We start from the raw sequence: 24,183 nt of genomic DNA on the forward strand, positions 1-24,183 counted from the left end.
TTAAAAACTGCTTAACAATCCATTCTTGCTCTCATGTGTTTGTAATCCAATCTAACATTTACTTTTTAAGAATAAAAGGAAAACTTTGGGGACTTCCCTAGCAGTACAGTGGTTGGGATTCTGCACTTTCACTGCCGAGGGCGTGGGTTCAATCCCTAGTCGGGGAGCTAAGATCTTGTAAGAGTTGTGGCACAGCCAAATTAAAAAAAGAAAAAGAAGAAAACTTTTAAGTGATAAATGCATGATTTTTATATTAAATAGTATAAGTAGTGAGGTACAATTGTATCAACCAAAGCCCTAAGTCAAGGTAGTCCTCAACTGCTGGACCCTAACTGGTTCTCTGCTTGATGCCATCAGCAGGGTCCTTCTGTGGCACTGCTGTTGTCCTGTGCTTCTGTACTGACTGATGGTGAAGAAGCGGAAGGAGGGGGCCTTGTCTAGTCTTTGGCTGGTCTTAGGATTCCTTTTGTGTGGACAGTGTTGTGGGCCACAGGGTATCCTCTGCTAATAGCCATCGTGGCATGTGTTGTTTGCTAAGTTGAGGGAATTGGAGAAGAGTATCCGTTTTCTCTTAATTCCCTGGATGTTGAAGCGGTTGGTGTGGTCTGCCTTGGGGAGATGTGCTCCGCCCTCTGGTAGCTTGAGTGTTAGTTACTGTTCTTTGAGAAGAGATTGAAAAATGTTCGGAAAGACTGTCGTTTCCTGTAGAAATCTGGGGGTTAGGATGTGACAATATGTGGACTGCAGATTTGAAATTGTGTACGTCAGATTTTCAAAATAAAAATTAGGATGTGTTTGGGACTTCCCTGGCAGTCCAGTGGTTAAGACTCCACACGTCCAATGCAGGGGGCGTGGGTTCAATCCCTGGTCTGGGAAATAAGATCCTGTATGCTGCGCGGCAAGGCCAAAAAAAAAAAAAAAAAACAAAAAAACCAACTTAGGATATGTTTAGTGCTTTCAGTTGTTTTTATATTTGTGTTTAAGTTTTACTTTTATGCACCTCTTGTTAGTTGGCCTATTTTCTGGCACAGTATTCTCAGTGTGAGGGCTCTTGAAATAACTGGACTAAGTAATTTCTTTTGTTCAACTTCAGTCCCGTTGAGAAAAGGAAGGGCTGTTCTTATGCTGTGATTACACTGGAAGTAGTGCTTGTCTATCTTAGGTCACATGTACACACTCTGGCTGTTCAAGAATTCAAATCTGAAACATAAAATAGCGGTAGAGGTTTCTTCTCTTTATGCATAATTAAATTAGTTTTAAATTTAGAAACCTTCATGTTAGCAATAATATGCAATTAAGTGGTAAGTAGCTTTCAATTAAACTATCAAGTGTTCCTGTTTAGTAAGACCAGGAAATGGTCTTCTGGGTATTAAAAATGGAGTGCATTTCTTACTGGTGCACAGAGTGTGGTGGTCTTTGGAGTCAGACCCAGTTTGCAGCCCTGAACTGACTACTTACTATCTCTGAGACTTTTGCCCACTTCAGCAGTGTAGAAATAATAACACATGTTGTAAGAAACAGTAGACCTGAGTGTTTCCTAAATACTTTGTGCTGTGAAATGTGGCTAATTCCTTGAAGAAATGGTTTTGTGAGCAGACCTGTCTGGAATTTGTAGCATCCTGTTTTCTTGGAGGTTCCCACTGTGTGTTAAGACACTGGGCTCTGAGAACCACTTTGGTCAAGAAATCTGCTTGCTTTGTTCAGCTAAGCATTTCCCAGGCAGAACTTCTCCCTTCTTCCTTCCCCGCCCCTGCTCCCTCCCCGTGTGGGAAGTCTGCAGCATGTTTCAGTTTACTTTTGTTTCATGGATCCTGGTTTTGAAAAGAAAGTGCTTAGCACAGTATCCCGAATTTTACTTGAATAATGGTAGATTTCTTTTCGTCCTTTTCATTGTTAATTTGAATGATTTAAACACTGTTGTGAACTCAGAGCCCACTTTATTTTTGGTTTAGCCTTGTATGTAAGTAATAAGCCATTTTCTCTTCCAGTTTTATTGAGATGGAATTGACTTAAGCACTGTGTGAGTTTAAGCAGTACAGCCTAACGACTTGACATCTATATATTGAGAAATGATTACCACAATAAGTTTAGTTAACACCCATTCATTCATTTAATAATTTGCTATATTTTATTCCTAATTTACTATTTCAGTTATGTCTTTTGCCCAAATTGTTGTTATAGACCTTGATATTAAAATCCAGGAAAAGCAAGTGTGGTATGAGAGTAAGAATCATAGAAAGTTAGTATCTGGTCAAATTCCTGCTTTACTAATTCAACACAGTTTAAATATTCATCAGCATTCATAATACTTCTTGAACTGCTACTCCTGGCCCTCTGTTAGATATAGTGGAGGATGTGATTTAGATGCTTCCTGCTTTGAGCCTCTCAACACTAGGCACGAAACATCCATGTCTTTCTTGAGTGATTTGTAAGAATTCTGCAGATGTAAAAAGTGAGAACATTTTTGCAATAAATAGAGCAGTAGATGTTAAAGAATGAAATGTAGAAAAGTATTTTTTTAAGGAAATAATTGGAAGAGATATAGAACGAATAAAGTAAAATAGAAATAAAAAGAATAAAAGAGTAATTTTATATCCAGAGATGTTTGCTGCTAACATCTTATCTTCCCAGACTTTTTCTTGTGTGTTTCACAAAAAATGGTATCATATTACGCATGCTACTTTGTACCCTGCTTATTTTGTTGATGATGTCAAGTGAAGGTCTTTTAGATGCCTGTGAAGCGTCCTTACCTCCCCAAAAGTCAACCTTAACACTGGGTGCTCTCTCTTGCTCTCCAACCTGTTTCCTGGCAGGAGCTTTAGGCTGAGGAAGAGTGGTGAGAGCAGTAAGTTCTTTTGGTGGGTAAAGTGTCATATATTATATAATTCCTTGTTGGCTATGCATAAACTCTTGGTGTATGCGCAACTCTGCAGAGTCCACATCCTTTGTTTCGGTGAGTTGTGTTATACTGACCCCGAAAGATTTGCATTTAACTTGTTGCTTAGAAGAAAAAAGATTGTTTAGAAATGTCAAGGGCTAGAATGTACATATTATGTACAGCTAGACTTACAGATAAAACCTCCAGTTATTGTTACAGCGTGCTGGGTGTTTCATTGCTTTTCTAAGTTAAATTAAAAAAAAAAAAGCCTAAAAGAAAGACATAAGGGGCATTTTTCTCTTGATGAAAGGTAGTCTTGAAAAAATGTTGTATTATTAAACATGTTTTTAAATCTGATTTTATTATTTAGAGTTTTATTTAATGGTATCAGGAACTGACAAGGAAGAACGAGTTTCCATTGCTAGTTTTCTGAAATTTAATTTTTTTCTTTCTTTCTTTTAAATAATAAAAGGTGGCTATCATCCAGTGAAAATTGGAGACCTCTTCAATGGCCGGTATCATGTTATTAGGAAGCTAGGATGGGGACACTTCTCTACTGTCTGGCTGTGCTGGGATATGCAGTAAGTGTTCCTTGTCATTCGTGCTTTTGAGTCCTGGTCTGGTTCAAAACATCTTTATTTTACAACAAGCTAAGGCTGAGGAGCACACCTGCTTCTTTTGTGGCATGTAAAGCGCACAGCACAGGCCTGCCCCACCCCAGACTTGCCCCTCTCACTTTGAAGTTCATTTGCCTGTCATCTTTAAATATTAATTTTCTTCTGCCTTTCTATCTGAGGCTTATTCATTGTAATTGCGCTACACTCGGGTCATATTGTTTTTCTAGTAATTCATCCATACCAGAAAAACATTCAAATATAAAATAATAATGTTTAGGCCTTTCCAGTCAGTGGGTTTCAACTCTTTTTGAAAGCCATGACCCATAATATGAAACTGCATCCTTAGAGTACACGTACACATGTGTAGTGTGTGTGTGAATTGAAACAAAAGTGTTATAATACTTGATCTTAACCATATGTGATGAACTCTGACATCTATCTAGTCGACTTGATTTTTATGAGGACAAAACAAAAACACAAAGCAAAGAAGAGATTGATACATGAACCCACTGCTTTACTGTAACCCCACAATTTGAAAAGTACTATTTTAAAGGAAAGCTTATTGAAAGTCGCTATTTATTGGAGTTTATTAGAGTTCATTATGATGTCTAGTTTATTAGTCTAGTTTATTAGAGTTATTATAAATGATCACTTCTGTTAAAATTTTTTTAAATGCATTTTTTTTTTAAGGGGAAAAAGATTTGTTGCAATGAAAGTTGTAAAAAGTGCCCAGCATTATACAGAGACAGCCTTGGATGAAATAAAATTGCTCAAATGTGTAAGTACTACAAAAATGTGAATGATATCAGAAAGGTTAATGATGAAATTTCACGGAGGGATTTTTCTGGGTTTTACTAAATTAATTGAATTTATTATTTGTAAGTTCAAATACTGAATCTTTTATTTTTTACAACATTTGTTAAACAGTTTTGGTTGGTACAATGGAAATGACTTTCAGTCTTAAACACTTCTGTTCTTGAATTCATTTTTCTCTCCATAGGTTCGAGAAAGTGATCCCACTGACCCAAATAAAGACATGGTGGTACAGCTAATCGATGACTTCAAAATTTCAGGCATGAATGGAATACGTATCCTTTCTGATGGTTCTGTTGCTTCCTAATGGCTGAATTATACTCTAGTTTTTCTTTTTACTTTTAAAAAGTGGAAATATTTTAAGCCCTATACACACTTGTGTTTGCTGATTCACTCTCCACATGCAGGCTCTAGCGTCTTCGTGTTATGTGATTCTTGAAAGATGAAAGTTTCTTAGTTATAAGGTGAATTGTTCCTTTTGCTTTTTGAATAGGGAGGCCTTAGTTCTGATTCTGGAAAAGAAGTGTGTCCCACAAGTGGAGCAAGGGCATCTCACGACCTCCCTTTCTCTTTTGAGGATGTCAGTTTTAATTGGGCTGCTGTTATATTGTTTGCATGCTTAGTAGTTTTGGGGGAGGGAGGGCTCAGGAGGAAGTGAATGGCGGTAGTGTGGAAGGAGCTCTTATCTTTACCCTCCTCCTGCCCAGGGCATTGGTAAAGGACAGCCCCAGGGGTCGCAGTGACAGCAGAATAACGTGTAGCTCAGAGCTTTTGGCAGAAGCGGAGAGAAGAGATAATGCCTTTAGTTTCCAGAATGCTGTTTCCATATTTTAGTATTGGATCCTCTGAGATAGCCCTGTATGGGCCTGATCTAAGCAATACCTTCATTCCCCAAGGTTCAGGAATACCGAACTGTGTATTCATTATCTTGTGACTGGTGAGTGCCGGGTGTGCGTCAAGAGCCAGGCTCTTCTCCTCCTTCCTGATCTTTTATTCTTTCCTTTATCATGTTTGGAACAGATCCAGCATTTTGATATTTGACCTGTTCAAGCTCCAGAACCTGAGGACAAAGCCTTCTCCCAGCTTACACCCCAGAATGACAGCCTGTTTCTGCATCTATTAAGACTTAATCCCATAGGGAAGCACTTTCTTCACACCCTATGTATTTGTGGAGGTTTTTATATTTCTTCTAGAGATCAGATTTGAGGATACTAGCAAGTTCTGGTGACTGCTGATGTTACCTCACCCTTTGCCTCAAGATCCTTTCTGCTAGCTGCAAAGTACATTTTCCCCTCTTGATCGATAGAAAGATAGAGCTGGTCCTTCTCTGCGCCTGGTCTCCAAGTGAGCCTGTTTGTTTATGTGCAGGCAGGGTAGCCCTTCCTCTTGCATCAGATCTGGGAGGCAGTTCTTAAGACAGCTGATAGAGGGTTTCTTTGGAGAAAACACCTGATTTGTAGGTAAATGGAGGGATTTTTTTTGATATATATTGAATACGTTCCAGTGGCTATTTCTACTGTTAAGTAGTCCAGATTTGTCAATGCTTTGAGAACACTCAGGTCATAATTTAGAAGCCATGGGCTTCGGCTCTATGCCTGCTACTAACTTTAGACCTTAGTTGCCATTTTTTTAATGAGCTTGGGAAATAGTAAGGAACTTCTAGCTTTAGATCATCTATGCCTAAGTCTGTAGCACATACGCTGTCCAGTGTCATAGAAATATTTTTCTTATTTTTATTAAAGATATTTAAAGCAATAGTTATTATGATGATGTGGTAGATCCAGATATTGTAAAAAATATTAACTCATCTGACCTTCTTATAGGCCTGTATGTAGGTCTCCAGGGCTGAACAAAATATTCTCAGAGGGTTTCAGAGCCATTTAAAATCTTTCTGTATGAATGACATGAATATATTTATATGAGGGGATTTGGTGGCTCACAGTTCTGGAGGGTCAGTGGTTGACTAGAATTTCTATTAAAAAACAAAACAAAACAAAACCCAGATTCCTGAGATTTCATTATTATAGGTTGGTCTTAATGGCCATGCCATGTCTCGTGATCATACATCCTTAAAAACTTAAAAATTGATCTACTGACCCAGTGAAAGATACTGTTGAAGGAAAAGATTAAATGTCTTCACTGTGTTTGGTAAATTTCTGTTTTATAAAGTGTTTTATGTGATGTATAGGATAGAAATTTAGGTAGGCAGGCAGGACACTTAAGGCGGGAGAGTTCTCTATTCTTTTCCTCATCAGTTTCTGTGAGGTTTCAGTCCTGCTCATTTTCGTTAAGGCTGATTGTCAGAAGAAGTGTGCTTGAGAGCGTGGGTAAGTGTGGGGTTGAGTCATGACTCTGCCAACTTTGGGTGGTGTCAGGCAGGAGGGTTCTTTAAACTCCCCGAGGTTTACTCTCCTCATTCCTTATGTTGTTATGAGTACACATTAAATCATGTATGGCACATGGTAGGTACTTAGTATATGTTAGATCTTTCTATTTAGGTGAGGAACAGCAAATGACCACTTCTGGTATTATTGATAGTATTGAAGTTGTATTTTATAAAGAAGTAATTGTTTTGCCAAGGGCCACAATGATGCTGCTTTTAGTAATTCCGTCACTGCAGGAAATGTATCCAGAAATGATCCTTAACCCTGTCCCAGATGTCTGCATGGTCTTTGAAGTGCTTGGCCACCATCTCCTCAAGTGGATCATAAAATCCAACTACCAAGGCCTCCCAGTACGTTGTGTGAAGAGCATTATTCGACAGGTGAGGCTTATGACGGCAGCCCCCAGCTCCCAATACCTAACTGGCTAGCCTTTCAACACGAATTCCTGTCTTAAAAAAAGACAAACGAAAAAAAGCATGCACGGGCTTCCCTGGTGGCGCAGTGGTTGAGAGTCCGCCTGCCGATGCAGGGGACACGGGTTCGTGCCCCGGTCCGGGAAGATCCCACATGCCGCGGAGCGGCTGGGTCTGTGAGCCATGGCCGCTGAGCCTGCGCGTCCAGAGCCTGTGCTCTGCAACGAGAGAGGCCACAACAGTGAGAGGCCCGCGTACCGCAAAAAAACCAAAAACAAAACAAAACAAAAGAAGCATGCGCACATATATATCTCTCTCTCCAGTTTTAGAAATAAATACATATATTACAGTGCATAACATTTTGAACTTATTAAATCAATTTTGTATTTAGTTAATGATAAGCCATTCTGTCTTGTAAAGGGAGTAATATGTAAATGTCAAGCATATATTTCTTTTGGCATATGGATCTTTTTTCAGGTAAGTGATACAGTAAAATGAGAAATTGTTTTATCCAGTATCATTACTACGAAATGTCCCACTTAGTTCCTTAGAAAATAATACAGAAAAAAACATATAATGTATTGTTGTGTTTATTTGCTATTTCTAAGTATTTGGATGAAGGATAAATGGAAGGTAATTTAAGTAATGTTTAAGTTATATATGGAGTATTGTATTTGTACTTCGTTCAATTGCCTTGACAATAGAAAACCTTCCGTTAGTGTGTGGTTCAGTGTTGATGCTGCAGCAGATATTTATAGAATGGAAGTACACACATATGGAAGATTTCCTTCTAACTAGAAATGTTTACCAGATTCAGTTTTCTGCATGGAACATACCAGTCTTTGACTCATTGCCCTTAGAGCCTAAATTAGGAAAATTGCAGATACGCTTTATTCTGGATTACCTATTCTGATATAATGGATAATTACCATGCATATTTCTGCAGAGTAAGTAATATCAGGGAGGTTGCTTGGTTTGCTTGAGAAGAGGACTAATTGGTTTGGAGCCCATTCCTTGTCCCCAGGCCCAGAGCTTGAGGTAGACCTGCCTGGGGGTTCTAGACCTGAAATACAGACCTTGATCCATAATTCTTTTTTTTTTTTTTAATATTTATGTATTTATTTGGCTGCATTGGGTCTTATCTGCGGCACGCAGGATCTTTTGATGCGGCGAGCAGGCTTCTCTAGTTGTGGCATGTGAACTCATAGTTGAACCACTGGAATAGAGGAAAGTGTAATGAGTACACTTAAATCTTGGCAATAGACTTAATTTCACATTCTAACTTTGGCACTTACTACTTTGTGACCCTGATCAAATTACTTAACTTCTGTAACCCTGTGTCCGCATTTGTCACATCAGGATGATAATGCATAATTTGTGGCTTTATTGTGCAGATGAGTTTGGAGGGACTGCTGATAAAGCTTTCAGCATGGTGACCAGCACAGAGTAGCCATCCTGTCTCCTCAGCTGCATACTCTGAGCACCGGGAGTCCCAGATCACGTATTGTAGGTTTCACATCTCTTTGTAGCTTCCTTCAGGTCGGAGGAAGTCAAGAAACGTTTCTGAGAGGTTAGCTTTCCCTAAATGAAAGAAGAAATGTATGTTCCTCTTATTCTTACTGTACAAAGTGGCTGACCTTTCTGTGATCTGAAGGGTTTGTAGATAAAGGTTCCCACTTATTTTTGAAAAGTCGCAGCACAGTTGAATCACTTGCTTTTCCAGGGTTTCCTATACACTGTTATCAATCTTTTGATCAGTTCTTAACTCTCCTTGTTTCGCCCTGGTGACCTTGTGCAGGGTCAGGAAGGGCCATCCTCTGGTTTCTGGTGATCGTGGTGAAGACACCCCTTGCCTCCTCCAGGCTGCTTCTGTGGCCTCAGGCGTGGGGTGTATTTGCCCCCCAGCTTTCATTTCTTTTTCTTTTAAAAGCAGCTTTATTGAAGTCTATTTTATGTTTAGCTTTTATTTCTAAAGCCGAAAGAAGAAAAAGGGTGCTGTGTTGTCAGTGTTTGTTATTTGTGGTGCATTCAAGGTGTGCCACAGGTGATGGGGTTTTAAAATGCTGTTGCTGTTCTTTATATTTTTTTAATTAATTAACTTATTTATTTTTGGCTGCGTTGGGTCTTCGTTGCTGCGCACAGGCTTTCTCTAGTTGGGCGAGCGGGGGCTACTCTTCGTTGCAGTGCATGGGCTTCTCATTGCAGTGGCTTCTCTTGTTGTGGAGCACGGGCTCTAGGCATGCAGACTTCAGTAGTTGTGGCACGAGGGCTCAGTAGTTGTGGCTCATGGGCTCTAGAGCGCAGGCTCAGTAGTTGTGGTGCACGGGCTTAGTTGATCTGTGACATGTGGGATCTTCCCAGACCAGGGCTCGAACCCGTGTCCCCTGCATTGGCAGGCGGATTCTTAACCACTGCGCCACCAGGGAAGTCCCTGTTGCTGTTCTTTAAACGTGGCTTTTATTTTCTTCTGTACTCGAAAGGGTAGCCGATATTTTACTTTTTAAAACCTTATGGTTTAATTCATTGCCTTGTCCAGAAACCTTGTGAAGAAGTGGCTGCTTGCCGTTAAATGAAGCTTGGTAAGGGCAAGGCTCTGAATTTGGTGACTTTGCTACGATACGTAGGTACAGCGTGTAGCTCTGGATTTTTGAGTTATCATTAACTCTTTCTGTTATCATGCTTGTCACTAACATTTATTGTGCTCTTTCAGGCATTCACAGTTTTATGTGCTTCCTTTGTATTATGCTGTCTATTCCTCACCACAGCTTTGTGAGGCCAGAGGCGTTCTTACCTTCACTCTGAGGAAGGTGTTAAAAGTTTTCCACAGGCCCCCAGTTACTGTGGGGAATCAAGACTGGAATACAGGTGGTGCAGTCCGGGATCCATGCTCTTGACTGCCGGGTAGTGTGCAATGTCTGCATAGGAAGACTGGGGAGCATTTTAAATGACAGCATGTCTTGTGAAGAGGATGCATTCATGTCTCTGTTTGTGGAAATGGTTTACTTCTACGTTTGTCTACGTTTAGTATTTATTTACCATTTAAATGATCTCACTGGTCCTTTTGTCAATGAATGCATTATGATCAAGCCAGTATTGTTCAATTTTAGAATAGAAAATTAATTTTAAGTTGGTAAACATTTTTATGTTCTTGGATTTGATCAGTGTGTGGTAGTACATATGATTCTGTACTAACTTGGAATTCTCCTCCTCAAAATGTTGGGTATGCAGCTCAGAAATTCGGGGAAGTCGCTCCTTCAAGGGAGTTGAGCCCCTTTCCCAGCTCATTCCTCTGTGCTTCCTCAGCGCTGGGCGCAGTGTTTTATCTTTCATCCTGACGGTGTTCACGAGTGAAGTACAGCTGCTGAATTTTCTCATTAGTTCTCACTAGTCGGAGTTAGAAAGAAGAAGGAGCAGAGGGCGATTTCGGGACAGAGCGGATGAGGACAGTGTCCCCTGGCTCTAGTCCTCTGTGAGTGAGGCAGGTATTCGCCACCCTTCTCCATTCAGTCTGGCGTGTGCTCGTCTGAGCAGCTTGTAGCATTTACCTCCTGTTTGTCCTAGCGAGGAAGAGAGATCCGGTGGGTGCCTTCACTTTCCAGTAGCAAAGCTTCTGGCTTGAGGAGAGCCCTCTGCTGTCTCGCTCCACCCCTGCAAGCATCAGTGTCTCGGAGCAGTGCTGCCTGTCTGGTTCCCCACCCCCACCCCCCGGCGCTGCGTCACAAGGCCTTGCCCCGTCTGCTCGCCCTGTGTCCTTTGTTAAGGTGCCCATGTTGTGACCAGAGTCAGGAGACACTGTGGACAGTTGCTGTCCTTGTGTTCCTCTGTGCATTTTAGAATTTGGGAGGAAGCTCACTCTGGGTGGCCAGCAGGCCAGGGAGACACCTTCAAGTGAAACCTCCACATTAATTATTCCCAACTGCCTCCTTTTATGTCTGCGACAGGACCTATTTCTAGCACGCCGAGGTGGAGAAGAGCCAGTTTATGTTGTTAACACCGTAACAGACAGTCTCTGACATGGTTCATAGGTGCCTAGAAGAAACGTTAGAGACTGTGCTGACCAAGCCCTTGTTTTCTGGCTGAATTTGAGGTCAGGGAAGGGGAGCCATAGCTAGTCAGTTCCTGAACCAGAGCACGGTCTCCTGGCTCCCAGCCCGGACTCTGCCTCCAGGTCTGCACTGCTGCTGACTCACATGCAGAAAACTGGCCCCGCCCCGGGGTGTGATCTCCGTCCCCTAAGTGGGATGCAGCCCCGTCAGGGACCCCTCTGTGGCTATGCTGATCGCCGACTCCTGGTCAAGCGGATGGCAGCCCAGGGTCTCTGCAGCCTGTGCTGCCTCCTGCTGGTGAGGCTAAGTATGGTTTGTAGGCAAGAGAGACATACTGTGATAAGACAAGTGAGGCAACAGAGGTCTATCCTGGGGCATGAAGCTTGCTTGATTCATTGATTGTTTTTTTTTCACGATCATAATTATTCAGTGTAAATGGTTGTAAGATTGCCCATCATTATTGTTGGATTCTGGATTCTGGGGTGCTTAATTGCTTTAACTTCACTGGCTGTGAACAAAAATACTGTTTTTGAAAATAAACCATTCTTCTTATAGCTAAAGATTTTTTAAAAAATATATTAGTCTAGAATTAAAAGGATCAGAGTTTTATCAGGTAGAGCCCATTCATATTATAGATGGGGGAAATGAGACCCAGAGAAATTTAATAAGTGACTTAGAAATTTAATAAGTTATGGTTATTAAGTCAGTATCAATACAAGTCTTCTGACTTAGTTCATTTCTACCATTTAGTTTGAATTTCCTGTGAGCTAGACCGTGTATTTGTGAGTTTTCCATACATTATTTCTAATTCTTACCATATTTCTGTCTAATGGATATGTTCCCCCTTTTATAGATATGAAAATGGAAGCTCAGGCAGCTTAAGTACCTTGCCTAGGGAATGAGTGATTGAGCAGTAATACAGGGGTGGTCTGAGTCCCAAGGTCGTGATTTAACAGTGCGCCATGCTGTCTCTTAAGTGTTTCCTTTAAGATTTGTGTTATCTTAATTGACTTAATTTATCCCGGTGATAGTCTGTTCCTTATGTTCATTGTCAGACACAAGCTGTGCTTCTTGAGGAAGGTTAACCCAGTTGAGTGCAACAGCCAGTATTAAAAATCTGGAACCTTAAATTCTTACTGAAGACACTTTGCTCCTCTCAAGTGCCTCATTGTCCTTGGAATTCATTTAACACCTTTGGATACTGGATCAGGTTAACTCTTATCTGAGTAGCTTCTCACACAGTAAAACAACCTAAGAACTATGAAAGAACTAAGGTGGAAAGTTAGGAGCAACTTGTGCGTGGGTGGTGGTGAAAAGATATTTTTGGAAAGATGCTGACATTTTAACTTTGAGTTAATATATGATGATTGAAATGAAGTTTCAGTTGGAATAATTTAAAACAGTTTAAAGTTTCTAAAAACTCTTAATTCCTTTTACTCCCGCAGGCTGGAAGTCATCAGTGTACCTGTCCATTAATTTCTTGTACTTCTCATAATTTCTCTTGTTATTCAGATATAAAAACTCCACTTGATATTTCAGTTTGTTGAGAGAAGATACGTGAATGCCAGTGAATAACATACAGGCTCGTTGGATTGTGTTCCATTCATGATTATAACCTTATTCTCTATGGAAATATATAATGATCTCTTTCTTCCTATTGGTTCTTTGACATTTTAAACATAATTTAAATATATTCTAATGGAAGTATTATCTAAAACATTCAATATTAATTCTAAGGTAAAAAGTCAAGGCCCAGTGGAGACAGGGAACTTCTATTGCTATGTGTCAGACATCTAGAAGGGTGTATGGTCTGTTACAGGAGCTCAACTGTTGTTCAGTCAGTGAAGTCATGTAAAAGTATTTCCAAGGAAAAGTTTTTTTAGATATGTGTGGGGATTTTCATCTTGTTTAAGAGATAGGTCTCCCTTTCATTTTCTTCTGAAACCTCTTTCCCTTGACTTACTAATGTTTTGTTGTCTGTTAAGATTGTTCAGCCAGAAACTCAAGGTAGACAGGAGCATTGGGTTTTTGGCTGAGAACTTGTCAGAGCTGATTGATATTATATATCTTCTGCTTGTCTTTTTCTCACTTCCTTGTCTAGTGTCGTCAAGGCCCCTAAATGACTTAAAATGTTTGAATGAGGATGTTTATCAAATGTTAATGTTTATTGAGCTTGTAGAGTTTCTGATGTATGGGAACATGAACTGTATTTTTTAAATATTTTTTTCCTTATGGAAAGAATTGCAACAATTCCCCTCTAATGGAAATAATTCCAGAAAAACTTGGCCCTGCATTTAGGTCACCATACTCTGTAATTTTTGTGATATATATGATATGTAAATGATATATATAACAAGTACATGAGTATCTTGGCGTAGCATTTTCTTTTAGTTCAGTGCTGTAGTGTTGCCTGGATACCAGGGCTATTTAATCCTCCTTTCCTGCAGTATTAAAAATGTACACACATCATTAGCCATTATGGGAATGCAGATCAATGAGATACACACTTCACACCCAGTAGGGTGACTAAAATAAAAAGACAAGTATTGGCCATGATGAAAAAATTGGAATCCTCGCACGTTGCTGATTGGAGTGCAACATGGTGCAGCCATAGTATAAAACAGTTTGGCAGCTCACTGAAAGGCTAAATACAGAGCTACCGTGTGACCCAACGACTGCACTCCTAGGCATATACCCAAGAAAAATAAAAAACATATGTCCACACAAAAACTTGTACATGAATGTTCATAGCAGTATTATTTATAATAGCCATAAAATGGAAACAACTCAGATATTCATCAAGTGAACGAAATGTGGTATTTTCAATGGAATATTATTTGGCATTTAAAGAAATGCGGTATTGATACATGCTACCCTTGGATGAACCTTGAAAGTACTGTGCCAGTTACAAAAGACCACTCTGTATCATTCCACTTATATAAAATGTCCAGACCCAGCAAAGTAGATTAGCGGTTGCCTAGGGCTGGAGGAGTTGGGAGGAGAGGGGGAGTGACAGCTAATGGGTGTACAGTGTTTTCGTCTTTGTGTGATGAAAATGTTCTAAATTAGATAGTGGTGAGGGCTGTACATCTAGAAACCATTGAATGGTACCTTTAAAAGGGTGAATTGTGTGACATGTAAATTATACCTCACTGAAGTTGTTATTTAAAAGAGTATATGTATAGATGTGTTTGCTTCCATGAGCATAAATTATCTCCAGGATGACACACATTGCTTGCTTCTGGGAAAGAGCTGGGATCCTCTGGGGGCCGGGGTGGGAGGAAGATTTTTACTAAAACCCTTTGTATCCATTGTATTTTGTACCTTGTAATGATTTTAACTATTTTACAAACAAATGTTAAATAATAAATGTATTAATAAGTCATCTCCTCTCTTGATTTCACGTGATCAGGTCCTTCAGGGGTTAGATTATCTACACAGTAAGTGCAAGATCATTCATACTGACATAAAGCCGGAAAACATCTTGATGTGCGTGGACGATGCATATGTGAGAAGGATGGCAGCCGAGGCCACCGAGTGGCAGAAAGCGGGCGCTCCTCCTCCTTCGGGGTCTGCAGGTGAGGGCTGAGCCAGCTTTGTTTCAGTCTGTGCGGGGCATTGAGAGCCTGCCAGGTTGTACACTGGGGGCAGTTGAGTCAGATGTGTATGTATTAGGGGCTTTTGTAAGAGCCTGATGACTAGAAGCAGCTAGACCTTTTTCTTAAGCAGGAAGATGCCCCAGTTAAGTTATACTTTAATGTTTGAATTACTTTGTCCTCCCTTAAAAGGTCATTGAATTCTTACCTGCTGCTTCATCTCCTTGGAACACTGTCCTGTGTTGCCCACTTCTCTGCAGAGGACTGTCTCTTATAGCAAGAGGTCTCATGTAGCCGACGTTCAGTCGTCAGAGTGCTTCCTTGACTCCAGTGAGCACAGCTACATCAATCTGAGTCTAGCTGGTGGATTTAGAATTAGTTTCAAAAGACTTCAGGGTGGGAGAAGACCAGCTGACTTGAGTATTGGTGTATGTAGTTTAATTTCTGGTTTTCGCAGTGTCGTGGTGGCAGTGAAGTGTGGACGGTGCTTTCACCCTCTCTTCACGTGCTGTCTGCCCTAGTGTGTTGTCAGTCAGGCACGAGGACTGCAGGGCAAAAGCCCTCTGTCTGCCTGGGGCTCTTGGGACATGCACCACTTCTGAATCTCGTTTTCTAACATCAGGGTGTTTTTTAGATCACGGAACCATAGTCTATCAAGCTTCTGACACTGGCCAAGTCTGTTCATGTGATTTCTAGAATATTTTCTGCAGTATTGGACTTAACTTTAGTTGTATAAACTTGTGAAATAGTTTTCAAACATAGTTGTGTAAGTGAATTGTTCATTTCATTGTCTTTAAACAAATTTGGTTGGATGACTCTTCTCCATTTTCTTATCAGTCAGTGCTTTGGGATTGTCTGTTTTTGAAATGAATGCGTATTTAATTTTAGATAAGTAAGAGAAATGACTCCATATGAACCACTATGGCTTTGCCTTTTAAGAGCCAGTCATTTGTTTGAGTTGGATAAACTTTAGGTCTCTCTGATTCAGAAGTTTTAATATTTAACAGTTGTTGAAGTTGCATAGCCATTAAAAGACAGTAGTTATTTCATTTTACAGTTCAGATTACCTATATAAAGATAAGTATCTATTTCGCTCTAAATGTTCATTTTATTTTGTTTTGTTCTAGTGAGTACTGCTCCACAGCAAAAACCTGTAAGTACCTACACATATACTTATATTCACCTCCATGTCAAAAGTGACTATTCGTTATTGAACTTTTCGAATTGTAACATTAGTTTTTGTTTCTTTCTGCAACAATTTTTCATTAAGGATTGTTCGGGGGAATTGGTTGTGCATTTTTTTGTTCCTTTCTCAATCGCAGATGTTGTAATGTACTTTAATATAAAAGACAGTCATGTCTATAAATGCAGTGTATCCTTGATTACGTAAGACAATGTTTTGATAAGGTGAAGTGATTTTTGGAGTTGGGGGATAATTAGAGCTGTCCCAAATGCTGTCTTTGCTTTCCTCATGCACTTTCTGGAGTGCTCTTGGCTGAGTCTGGTAAAATGTGAGGTTGTAGAGATAGGGTTTTACGAGTGATTGTTCCAAAAACACTTTATATTATTTCTGATCTGCCTCTTAAGTTACCTGTTTCTCTGAAGCTGCTGTTGTGATTTTTTTACTTCCAGGTAGTAGTTAAATATGAAAGAGTATTATCTTTGTGGTCCTGTCAGAATGCTGAGTGTGAGCAAATGAAACAAGCTGTTTGGAATTAAATCCTACCCCAGCGGAGCTAAACCTGGCTTGGTTCCAGTCGAGCATAGAATATATATATATATATATATATATATATATATATATATATATGTATGTCTTGAGTTGATGGGTCATCTACAAGTTTTAAAAGATCTTTATGAACCAAAAGCTTTTGGAAGGAAATGTGCAGAACTTCAGAGTGCTGCAGCCCTCAGTTTGGAATGGAAGTCTGAGTAGGAGAGGGAGACGTAAGAATTATTCCACCTGGCCTGCTGAGTTCTGCTGTGGCTTGAGCAGCTTGTTTTGATTATTGACTCTGTGAAAGACTGGAGGCTCTCGTTGCCAGTACTTTCCAAGTCAGCTCGCCATGAGTGGAGGCAGACTGAAGCCATGGCTTCTTCTTTTTTCCCTTTACTTCATGTGCTCATTTTTTACAGTTCCTGCAGTCTTGGCTGTTGATAACGGCTCAGTGTGTGAGACCCAAACGCAGACAGTGCTGTTGACCAACAATGAATGAAATACACCTGATTTGGCAGGCAGTTGAGTAAGACAGTTAAGGAGAAGGGGACATTGTTACTTTATAGACAGGCAGCAGCAAATAAAACTTGCAAGAGGTGCTTCTTGTTTAAAGGCAAGAGTATCTTATCTCAGCATATTTAGTTCTTCTTAGAGTTTAAAGGGGAAAGACTTGCTGCATTTAAGCTATATCCCTCTAAGACCAAGACCTGGTAGTAGTCCCGTTACGTGATATTAGCACTGGTTTCTTTTTTTCTGGTTTTGCTGTAACCCTAACCGTGATGTGGATCTCATGTCTGGGCATGTGATTTTAATTGAATGCGACCTGAGAAAAACAGCCTGTGTTGGTATTTGCCATGCTGCCAGCACTTACGCTGTTGCATGGTGCTTTAAAAAGAAGCAAACTGACCTGTGGTATTTTCTTAACATGTTGTAGATAGGAAAAATATCTAAAAACAAAAAGAAAAAACTGAAAAAGAAGCAGAAAAGGCAGGCTGAGTTATTGGAAAAGCGCCTGCAGGAAATAGAAGAATTGGAGCGAGAAGCTGAAAGGAAAATAATAGAAGAAAACGTCACATCAGCTGTACCTTCCAATGAGCAAGATGATGAATACCACCCAGAGGTGAAACTAAAAACAGCAGGATTAGAGGAGGCAGCCGAGGGTGAGACTGCGAATAACAATGGTCAGTGGAATCTGGAGACAGGGCTGCATAGGAGCCCAGGAGCTCCCACAGTAGGGACCCGCCCGGTCACCACGCAGGGTGACTTGGTGCTGCGCTGATGCTTCAGACAGGAGGGTGGTTTCTCTCCAAGGCCTTGTTGGAGAGCGTGGGGAGTTGTTTGGTACTTGCTTTGTAAAATGTGTGCCAGAAGTATGTTAATATTTCAAAATAGTTTTTTTTTTTAATGTCAAATGTCTGAGAAACACCATGTCTTTATCATGCTAACGATTGTCCTTCATTTTGTAATTAAGCTTTTACTTAACGGTAGTGTACCCTCAGACTTTTTCTGAAGATTATAGAGGAGAGGGTAGAAATGGAAGTACAGCTCCATTTATGCCCATTTTCCCAAAGAGCTAACTTTTTCTAATAAGAGTAGGCCAGTTATTTAATAAATGAAAGATAAGATTTAGAGTACCTAAAGATTTTACCCTGAGAGCCAAGAGGTGTCTGCTCTGTAGCACATGAAATTAGCACATTCGAATTTGTCTCTTGTTGGAGGAGATAAGTGCCTACTGCACTCTGTTACGGAGAGAGACAAGTTCTCATTCTTACCCTTCAACTTTTTAAGGCGAAGCTGAGGACCAGGAGGAGAAAGAAGACACTGAGAAAGAAAACACCGAGAAAGACGAAGACGATGTTGAGCAGGAACTCGCGAATGTAGACCCTACTTGGATGGAATCACCCAAAACCAATGGCCATATTGAGAATGGCCCATTCTTACTGGAACAGCAGCTGGACGATGAAGACGATGATGAGGAAGATTGCCCAAATCCCGAGGAATATAACCTCGATGAGCCAAATGCAGAAAGCGATTACACATATAGCAGCTCCTACGAACAATTCAATGGTGAATTGCCAAATGGACGACATAAAATTCCTGAGTCCCAGTTTCCAGAGTTTTCCACATCGTTGTTCTCTGGGCCCTTAGAACCTGTGGCTTGTGGCTCTGCACTTTCTGAGGGATCCCCGCTTACCGAGCATGAGGAAAGCAGTCCATCCCATGACAGAAGCAGGACGGTTTCAGCCTCCAGCACTGGGGATTTGCCAAAAAGTAAGTGTCCCTTCCCATCAGGTGTCTGCTTTCAGTGGTCCAAGTGTCATACCCTTGACACATGCTGTGAAGGGAATTGGCTGGAGATGGTAAAGCCGTGTATGTATGCGTTAACCATTTTCATTTTATTACTTCTGTACTCATGAATAAGTTAATGTAATTTTAAATGTATTCTGTGCCACTAGGCTCTCTCTTTCTCTTTGCATATCAGGTCCCATTTCTGAGTTTTTTCCCTTCTTCCTGTCTTTAGCTAGTGATCATACATTTGCAGAAACCTTCCAAACCTAGCATCTCACCCCTGTAGCTTTTTAGCATGTGTAGTTTAATTCACAGTTTGTACTTCCACCTGACAGTGTTATATTTAGTTTTTGGTTTTTTGTTTTGTTTCGTTTCTATTCAAGGAATAATGTGCCTGCTCTTTATTTGTAGTGAGGAGGAAGTGTCTTACTTTATTTTGATAGCTGTTCTTGATTATAAGACTCTTCTTTTGACATTTTAAAGGAAGCGGTGTGGGTTTAAATGTGATGATGATGTATATATATCAAAACCTGATTTTGAGGGTGAGTGCCACATGACAGATCTCCGCCTGTGGCATGCTAGGGGACTTCAGTAGGCAAACCCTGGGTGTCACACACAGTTGGTCTCCATTCTGGCCCACAGTGGAAGAGCTCAGAAACCTCCTCTGCTCCCTCTGCTGGCAAGAATGTTAACACATGGTGAGTCAGTTGATGAGCCGGCCCTGCAAATAGCTCAAGATGTTCTGCAGCCCCTTTGATTCCAGTAGCTGAGAGACCTGCAAAGCCTTCTCTGTTACTCATTGGCCACAGCTAGTCATCCTAAGGATATATATAATTTTTAACTGGACAGACACATTCTGCTCCTGTTTACCTTTACCCTGACCAGAGGGTTTGAAGGTGCTTAATGAAATGCCTTCACGAGGAATGTAGCCTCGTCTGAGGAAAAAGCCACCTCTGTGTCTCCTTTACTCTCATTCTGCTCCCATATTACTGCTGACACTTTTGGTTACCGAGCGCATGTGTGTAGGGGTGTCTCCCCACCTAAACAGTTCTCCGGCAACAGCTCGGTGTCTTGCAGTTGAAGTGAGGTCTGACACTACTTGGAGAGAGTGTCAGATCCCAGGGTTAAGGGCTCAGTCTCACAAGACTGTGTCGGTCTCCCCCTGCACTCCCCCCACATCCATCCCAAGTCCATGTTGTCACCTGTGCTTCTGAACAATCGGCTGTAAATCAGAGGTTCCTGTGACGCTGCCCTGGGGCTGGATTAATTTGTTAGAGCAGCGCACGGAACTCAGGAAAACAGTGTACTTGCTAGACAATCAGTTTATCAAACAAGGATGTAAGTCAGGAACATCCAGATGGAAGGGGTGTGTAGGGCATGGTGGATGGGAAAGGAGGGAGGCTTTCACGCTCTTGCTAGAGACACCACCCTTCCTGCAGTCTCTCACGCATTCCTTCATATCGTGGGCTCATGGATTTTTTTTTTTCTCTTTAATTAACACATCGAATTGTGTGTTATCGTTTACAGCTTTTTTTTTTTTTTTTTTTTTTGCGGTACACAGGCCTCTCACTGTTGTGGCCTCTCCCATTGCAGAGCACAGGCTCCGGACGCGCAGGCTCAGCGGCCATGGCTCACGGGCCCAGCCGCTCAGCGGCATGTGGGATCTTCCCAGACCGGGGCACGAACCTGCGTCCCCTGCATCGGCAGGCGGACTCTCAACCACTGCGCCACCAGGGAAGCCCTACAGCTTTTTTTTGAATGCCAGGATTATCCCACATTTGGTCTGTGTGAGCCGCCTCAGGTTGGCTCTTAAGTCCTTTTGACAGAACCCCGTTATTCCTCAGGTGCCCCCTTGCTCTTCTAGAACCATGTGCCCAGGTTCATACTTTCCCTGCCCCAGGCTGGAGTCGGCCATGTCTCCAAGTAATTTTTGCTATTGATATTTTTAAAATGTTTTTTATAATGTACATAATATATAGGAACAGTAATATGTGAAGTTCATAAACATGCACATATTGAAATGAGTGTTCAAACATCTCTTACTGGTGGAGTAAACAGTGAAAAGGTTTAGTAATCTCAAGTGTAGCGGAGTCTCTTCCCCATTTATTTTTGAGACATAATAACAAGTGTCTGTGTGAACGTGGCATGCTTGCTCATGCTTCTGTGCCTTTGCTGACGCCTTCCCTCCTGCTTGGAGTGCTTCCTCCTGTGTGTTTGGGCACACCTCTTTTCTTCTGTTGGGTCCTCACTGTGTTCCCTGGCAGATCCCAGTTCTTGTTCCCCTCTTTTCCTGCTGGTCACACTTTTCTTCACTGTGTGTTAGTTGTTCGTTTCCACTGTCTTCCTCTTCACTAGGATGTAAATGCTTTGAGAGTGCTGTGTATTTCCGTCTTTGTATCCTCAGCATCTGACTCAGTGCTAAGATAAGCATTTATTGAATAATGAACCAACAAATCAGTGATACCTGACTATATTCTTCCGTTCTTCCCGTTCTCCCACCTTTGCCCATTCACAGTCGGAATTTTACTTTGTCCAAAACACATTCTGTCCCCAGCACCCTGGCTGTTGCGTGAATATTGCATCAGGGAGAAATAGGAGGTCTGTTTTTTTCATTGATCCTAGTCTCTTACCAAGCTGACCTTTTCATTGATCCAGTCATTTATTTGGAGGCCCTCGGCTTGGGTTTGCAGCCTGGTCTTTGGATAACCGTGGACAGCCTCCCGCAGGGGAGGTGTTTTGTTTCCTACATGGAAGGGGTATGGTCTAGAGACTGGAAGTTGGCCACCAGATACTACGAGAACATGAGGCGAGAGAAACATCCTTCCCTGAGTTTGTGTAGATCCTTGTCGTTATAGCAGAATGGATACGTTAGGAAATAGTAGAGGAAAAGCTGGGGCCACAATGAGAAGATTGAGAAAGAACTTACATGCCAGGCTAAGGATGTGAACTTCTCCCTGGAGTAGTTTTGTAGCCATTGAAGGTTGAGAAGAGGAGGGTTCCTCTTGGGTTATTATTGCTGGAGCCGTAGCACGTATCTGGGCTCAGCACATCTGAAGCACAAAGGCCTGGGAGCAGGGTGGTACATGCAAGGTGTATGTTGAATCCTTTCCCCCTCGCCTAGTAGTGACCATGTCAGTGGCGGTGCTTGGCTAGGCTGCTGGAACATGACTCCACACTCTTCTCACTCCACTGTTGCTCCTAGTCTGTTCCCCAAGGAACAGTCCCGAGAGAGCCTTTTTTTTTTTTTTTTTTAGCGGTACGCGGGCCTCTCACTGTTGCGGCCTCTCCCGTTGTGGAGCACAGGCTCCGGACGCGCAGGCTCAGTGGCCATGGCTCACGGGCCCAGCCGCTCCGCAGCATGTGGGATCCTCCCGGACCGGGGCACGAACCCGTGTCCCCCGCATTGGCAGGCGGACTCTCAACCACTGCGCCACCAGGGAAGCCCCCCGAGAGAGCTTTTGAAAGCACATTCCACCCCCCCCACCGTGTAGCATAACCCGCAGAGGCGTCATTGTCCAAAGCTTACAGCCCTGTACTGTCCGTTCCCCACCTGCCTCTATGTCCCCTGCTCATTCTGCCCCTCCCACACTGTCTTCTTTCTGAGCTTTCTCAAGGTTGCAAGCTTGTTTCTGCCTCTAGGCGCTTTCCACTTGCTGTCCTCTCTGCCCAGAGCTTCTCTCCTCTGTGCCTCCCTTTGTTCAGGCCTCTCCTCAAAGGTCACTTTCTCAGAAGAGACGCCGTCTGCACACCCGCCCGTGGCCAAACACCCTCATCAGTAGCCGTCTCCTTCCTCGGCTGTGTTTTTCTTCTTAGCATGTAGAGCTGCTTGACATGATGTGTGACTCATCCATTTTATTTATCACCCGTATTCCCAGCAAGTGCATGAGTTTCCTAATTTGGGATGTGGTGGCGGAACCTTGTATGTCTTGTTGATTCACTTCCCAGTGCCAGGGCAACGTCTGGCACATAGAGGGCACTCAGTAAATACTCACAGTACCTATTTGTGAACAACTAGGTCAGGTTTGGGCATTAAGTCTCCTAGTTCTGCTCTTTCTTTGGGCTGGTACTGAATCTCCTGCATATAAAGAGGGTACTCATGCCTTCCTTGTAAGGATGTTTTAAACATAAAAGTGTCAGTGTGGGGCTGCTTCATCACTGAGGCCCCACCGGCTGCCATTTTCCTGGTTCCTAGGATCACCTCAGATGGAGTGAGTACAGTGTCACCCAGAGACCAGGTTATCAGAATGACTTCAGGACTCCAGCCCTTCCTGAAGTGAAGTCTTCCCGCCTCTCTCTTCCCACTTTTCATTCCCTCCTTGGTAGAAGCAGAGAGCAGGGAAGAGCTGTGATAGTTGCATGATAGTGCCTGAATCACGGGAGGTGATCTGATTTCTGGGCAAAGCAAAACTCGTACGACTGCACAGCAAGTGTGGCTGTCCCTGTGTTTAAACGGGCCTTTTTGAGTGTTGTACTCAGGTAACCTTTTACAGATTACCTAGAGCAGGAAACTAGCACGCTGGGAAAAGAAGTGCAAGCGGATTCTCTTTTACGTCCTTTGCGTTCTTAACACAGTTAAAATTTTGAGGTAAATTCCCTAGTATCATCTGGAATGCATCGTGCGCCTGGTAACCACGCACAGACACAAGCTAGGAGAATAACAGCATGTCACCAGAGACTTGGTCTAGTGCTCGTAAGTGAGGGATATTAAATACAAAGAAACTATACAGGTGGCCCCTGAATTAACCATGGTTCGATTGTACGATGGTGTGGAAGCGAAACGCACTCTGTAGAAGCTGTACTTCACATCTTGAATTGTGATCTTTTCCCGGGCTAGCGATACACTGCACGATCCCACCTTGTGATGCTGGGCAGCCACGCGATCACACGAGTGGACAGCTGGCACAGGTACCACCACTCTGTGCCCAGACAGCCCTTCTATCTTTCAGTACAGGATGCAGTAAATTACATGAGATATTCAACACAGTTTATTATGAAGTAGGCTTTGTGTTCGTTGTTTTTTTGCCCAACTGTGGGCTAACATAAGTGTCCTGAGTGATGTTGAAGTTACTAGGCTCAGCTATGACGTGTGGTAGGTGATGTGTAATTAAATGCATTTTGAACTTATGATATTTTCAACTTGAGATGGGTTTTTTGGGACATAACCCCCATCGTAAGTCGAGGAGGATCTGTACTGGAGGTGTGTGATGTTGTGTTTTTAAGGTGTTTTTCCTCTAGCTGAAGTGACTCGTGTGTGATGTCTTTAGAACAACGACTGGAGGAGGGTGGCGGTTTCAGATCCCCTCTTTCCACTCAAGCACCCTTGACGGCAGCTCACTCAGTCAGAACCTGCCGCTTCATCCTCTTCTCTTGCCAGGCCTTTGATCTCAGTGGTTTGCAGTGCTGGAAGCCACGGCTTGGCCTCCCATCCTC

At 42.1% G+C, this 24,183-nt stretch overlaps 1 protein-coding gene across 10 annotated transcripts in view; it reads left to right on the forward strand.

The window, feature by feature from the left end:
* Positions 1 to 24,183, forward strand: part of SRPK2 (SRSF protein kinase 2) — a 227,473-nt gene that overhangs the window by 180,775 nt on the left and 22,515 nt on the right. For 9 of the 10 annotated variants that reach the window (XM_067745984.1, XM_067745988.1, XM_067745982.1 and 6 more), the window contains 8 exons: positions 3,351 to 3,459; positions 4,186 to 4,273; positions 4,496 to 4,583; positions 6,966 to 7,072; positions 14,564 to 14,729; positions 15,875 to 15,900; positions 17,399 to 17,645; positions 18,253 to 18,735. In XM_067745984.1, coding sequence (XP_067602085.1) covers positions 3,351 to 3,459; positions 4,186 to 4,273; positions 4,496 to 4,583; positions 6,966 to 7,072; positions 14,564 to 14,729; positions 15,875 to 15,900; positions 17,399 to 17,645; positions 18,253 to 18,735 — 1,314 coding nt within the window. The remainder of the gene's footprint in view (positions 1 to 3,350; positions 3,460 to 4,185; positions 4,274 to 4,495; positions 4,584 to 6,965; positions 7,073 to 14,563; positions 14,730 to 15,874; positions 15,901 to 17,398; positions 17,646 to 18,252; positions 18,736 to 24,183) is intronic. The other variant, XM_067745983.1, reaches the window with a different exon arrangement.

Source organism: Pseudorca crassidens, chromosome 8, assembly GCF_039906515.1.
Source record: "Pseudorca crassidens isolate mPseCra1 chromosome 8, mPseCra1.hap1, whole genome shotgun sequence".
NCBI lineage: Eukaryota > Metazoa > Chordata > Mammalia > Artiodactyla > Delphinidae > Pseudorca > Pseudorca crassidens.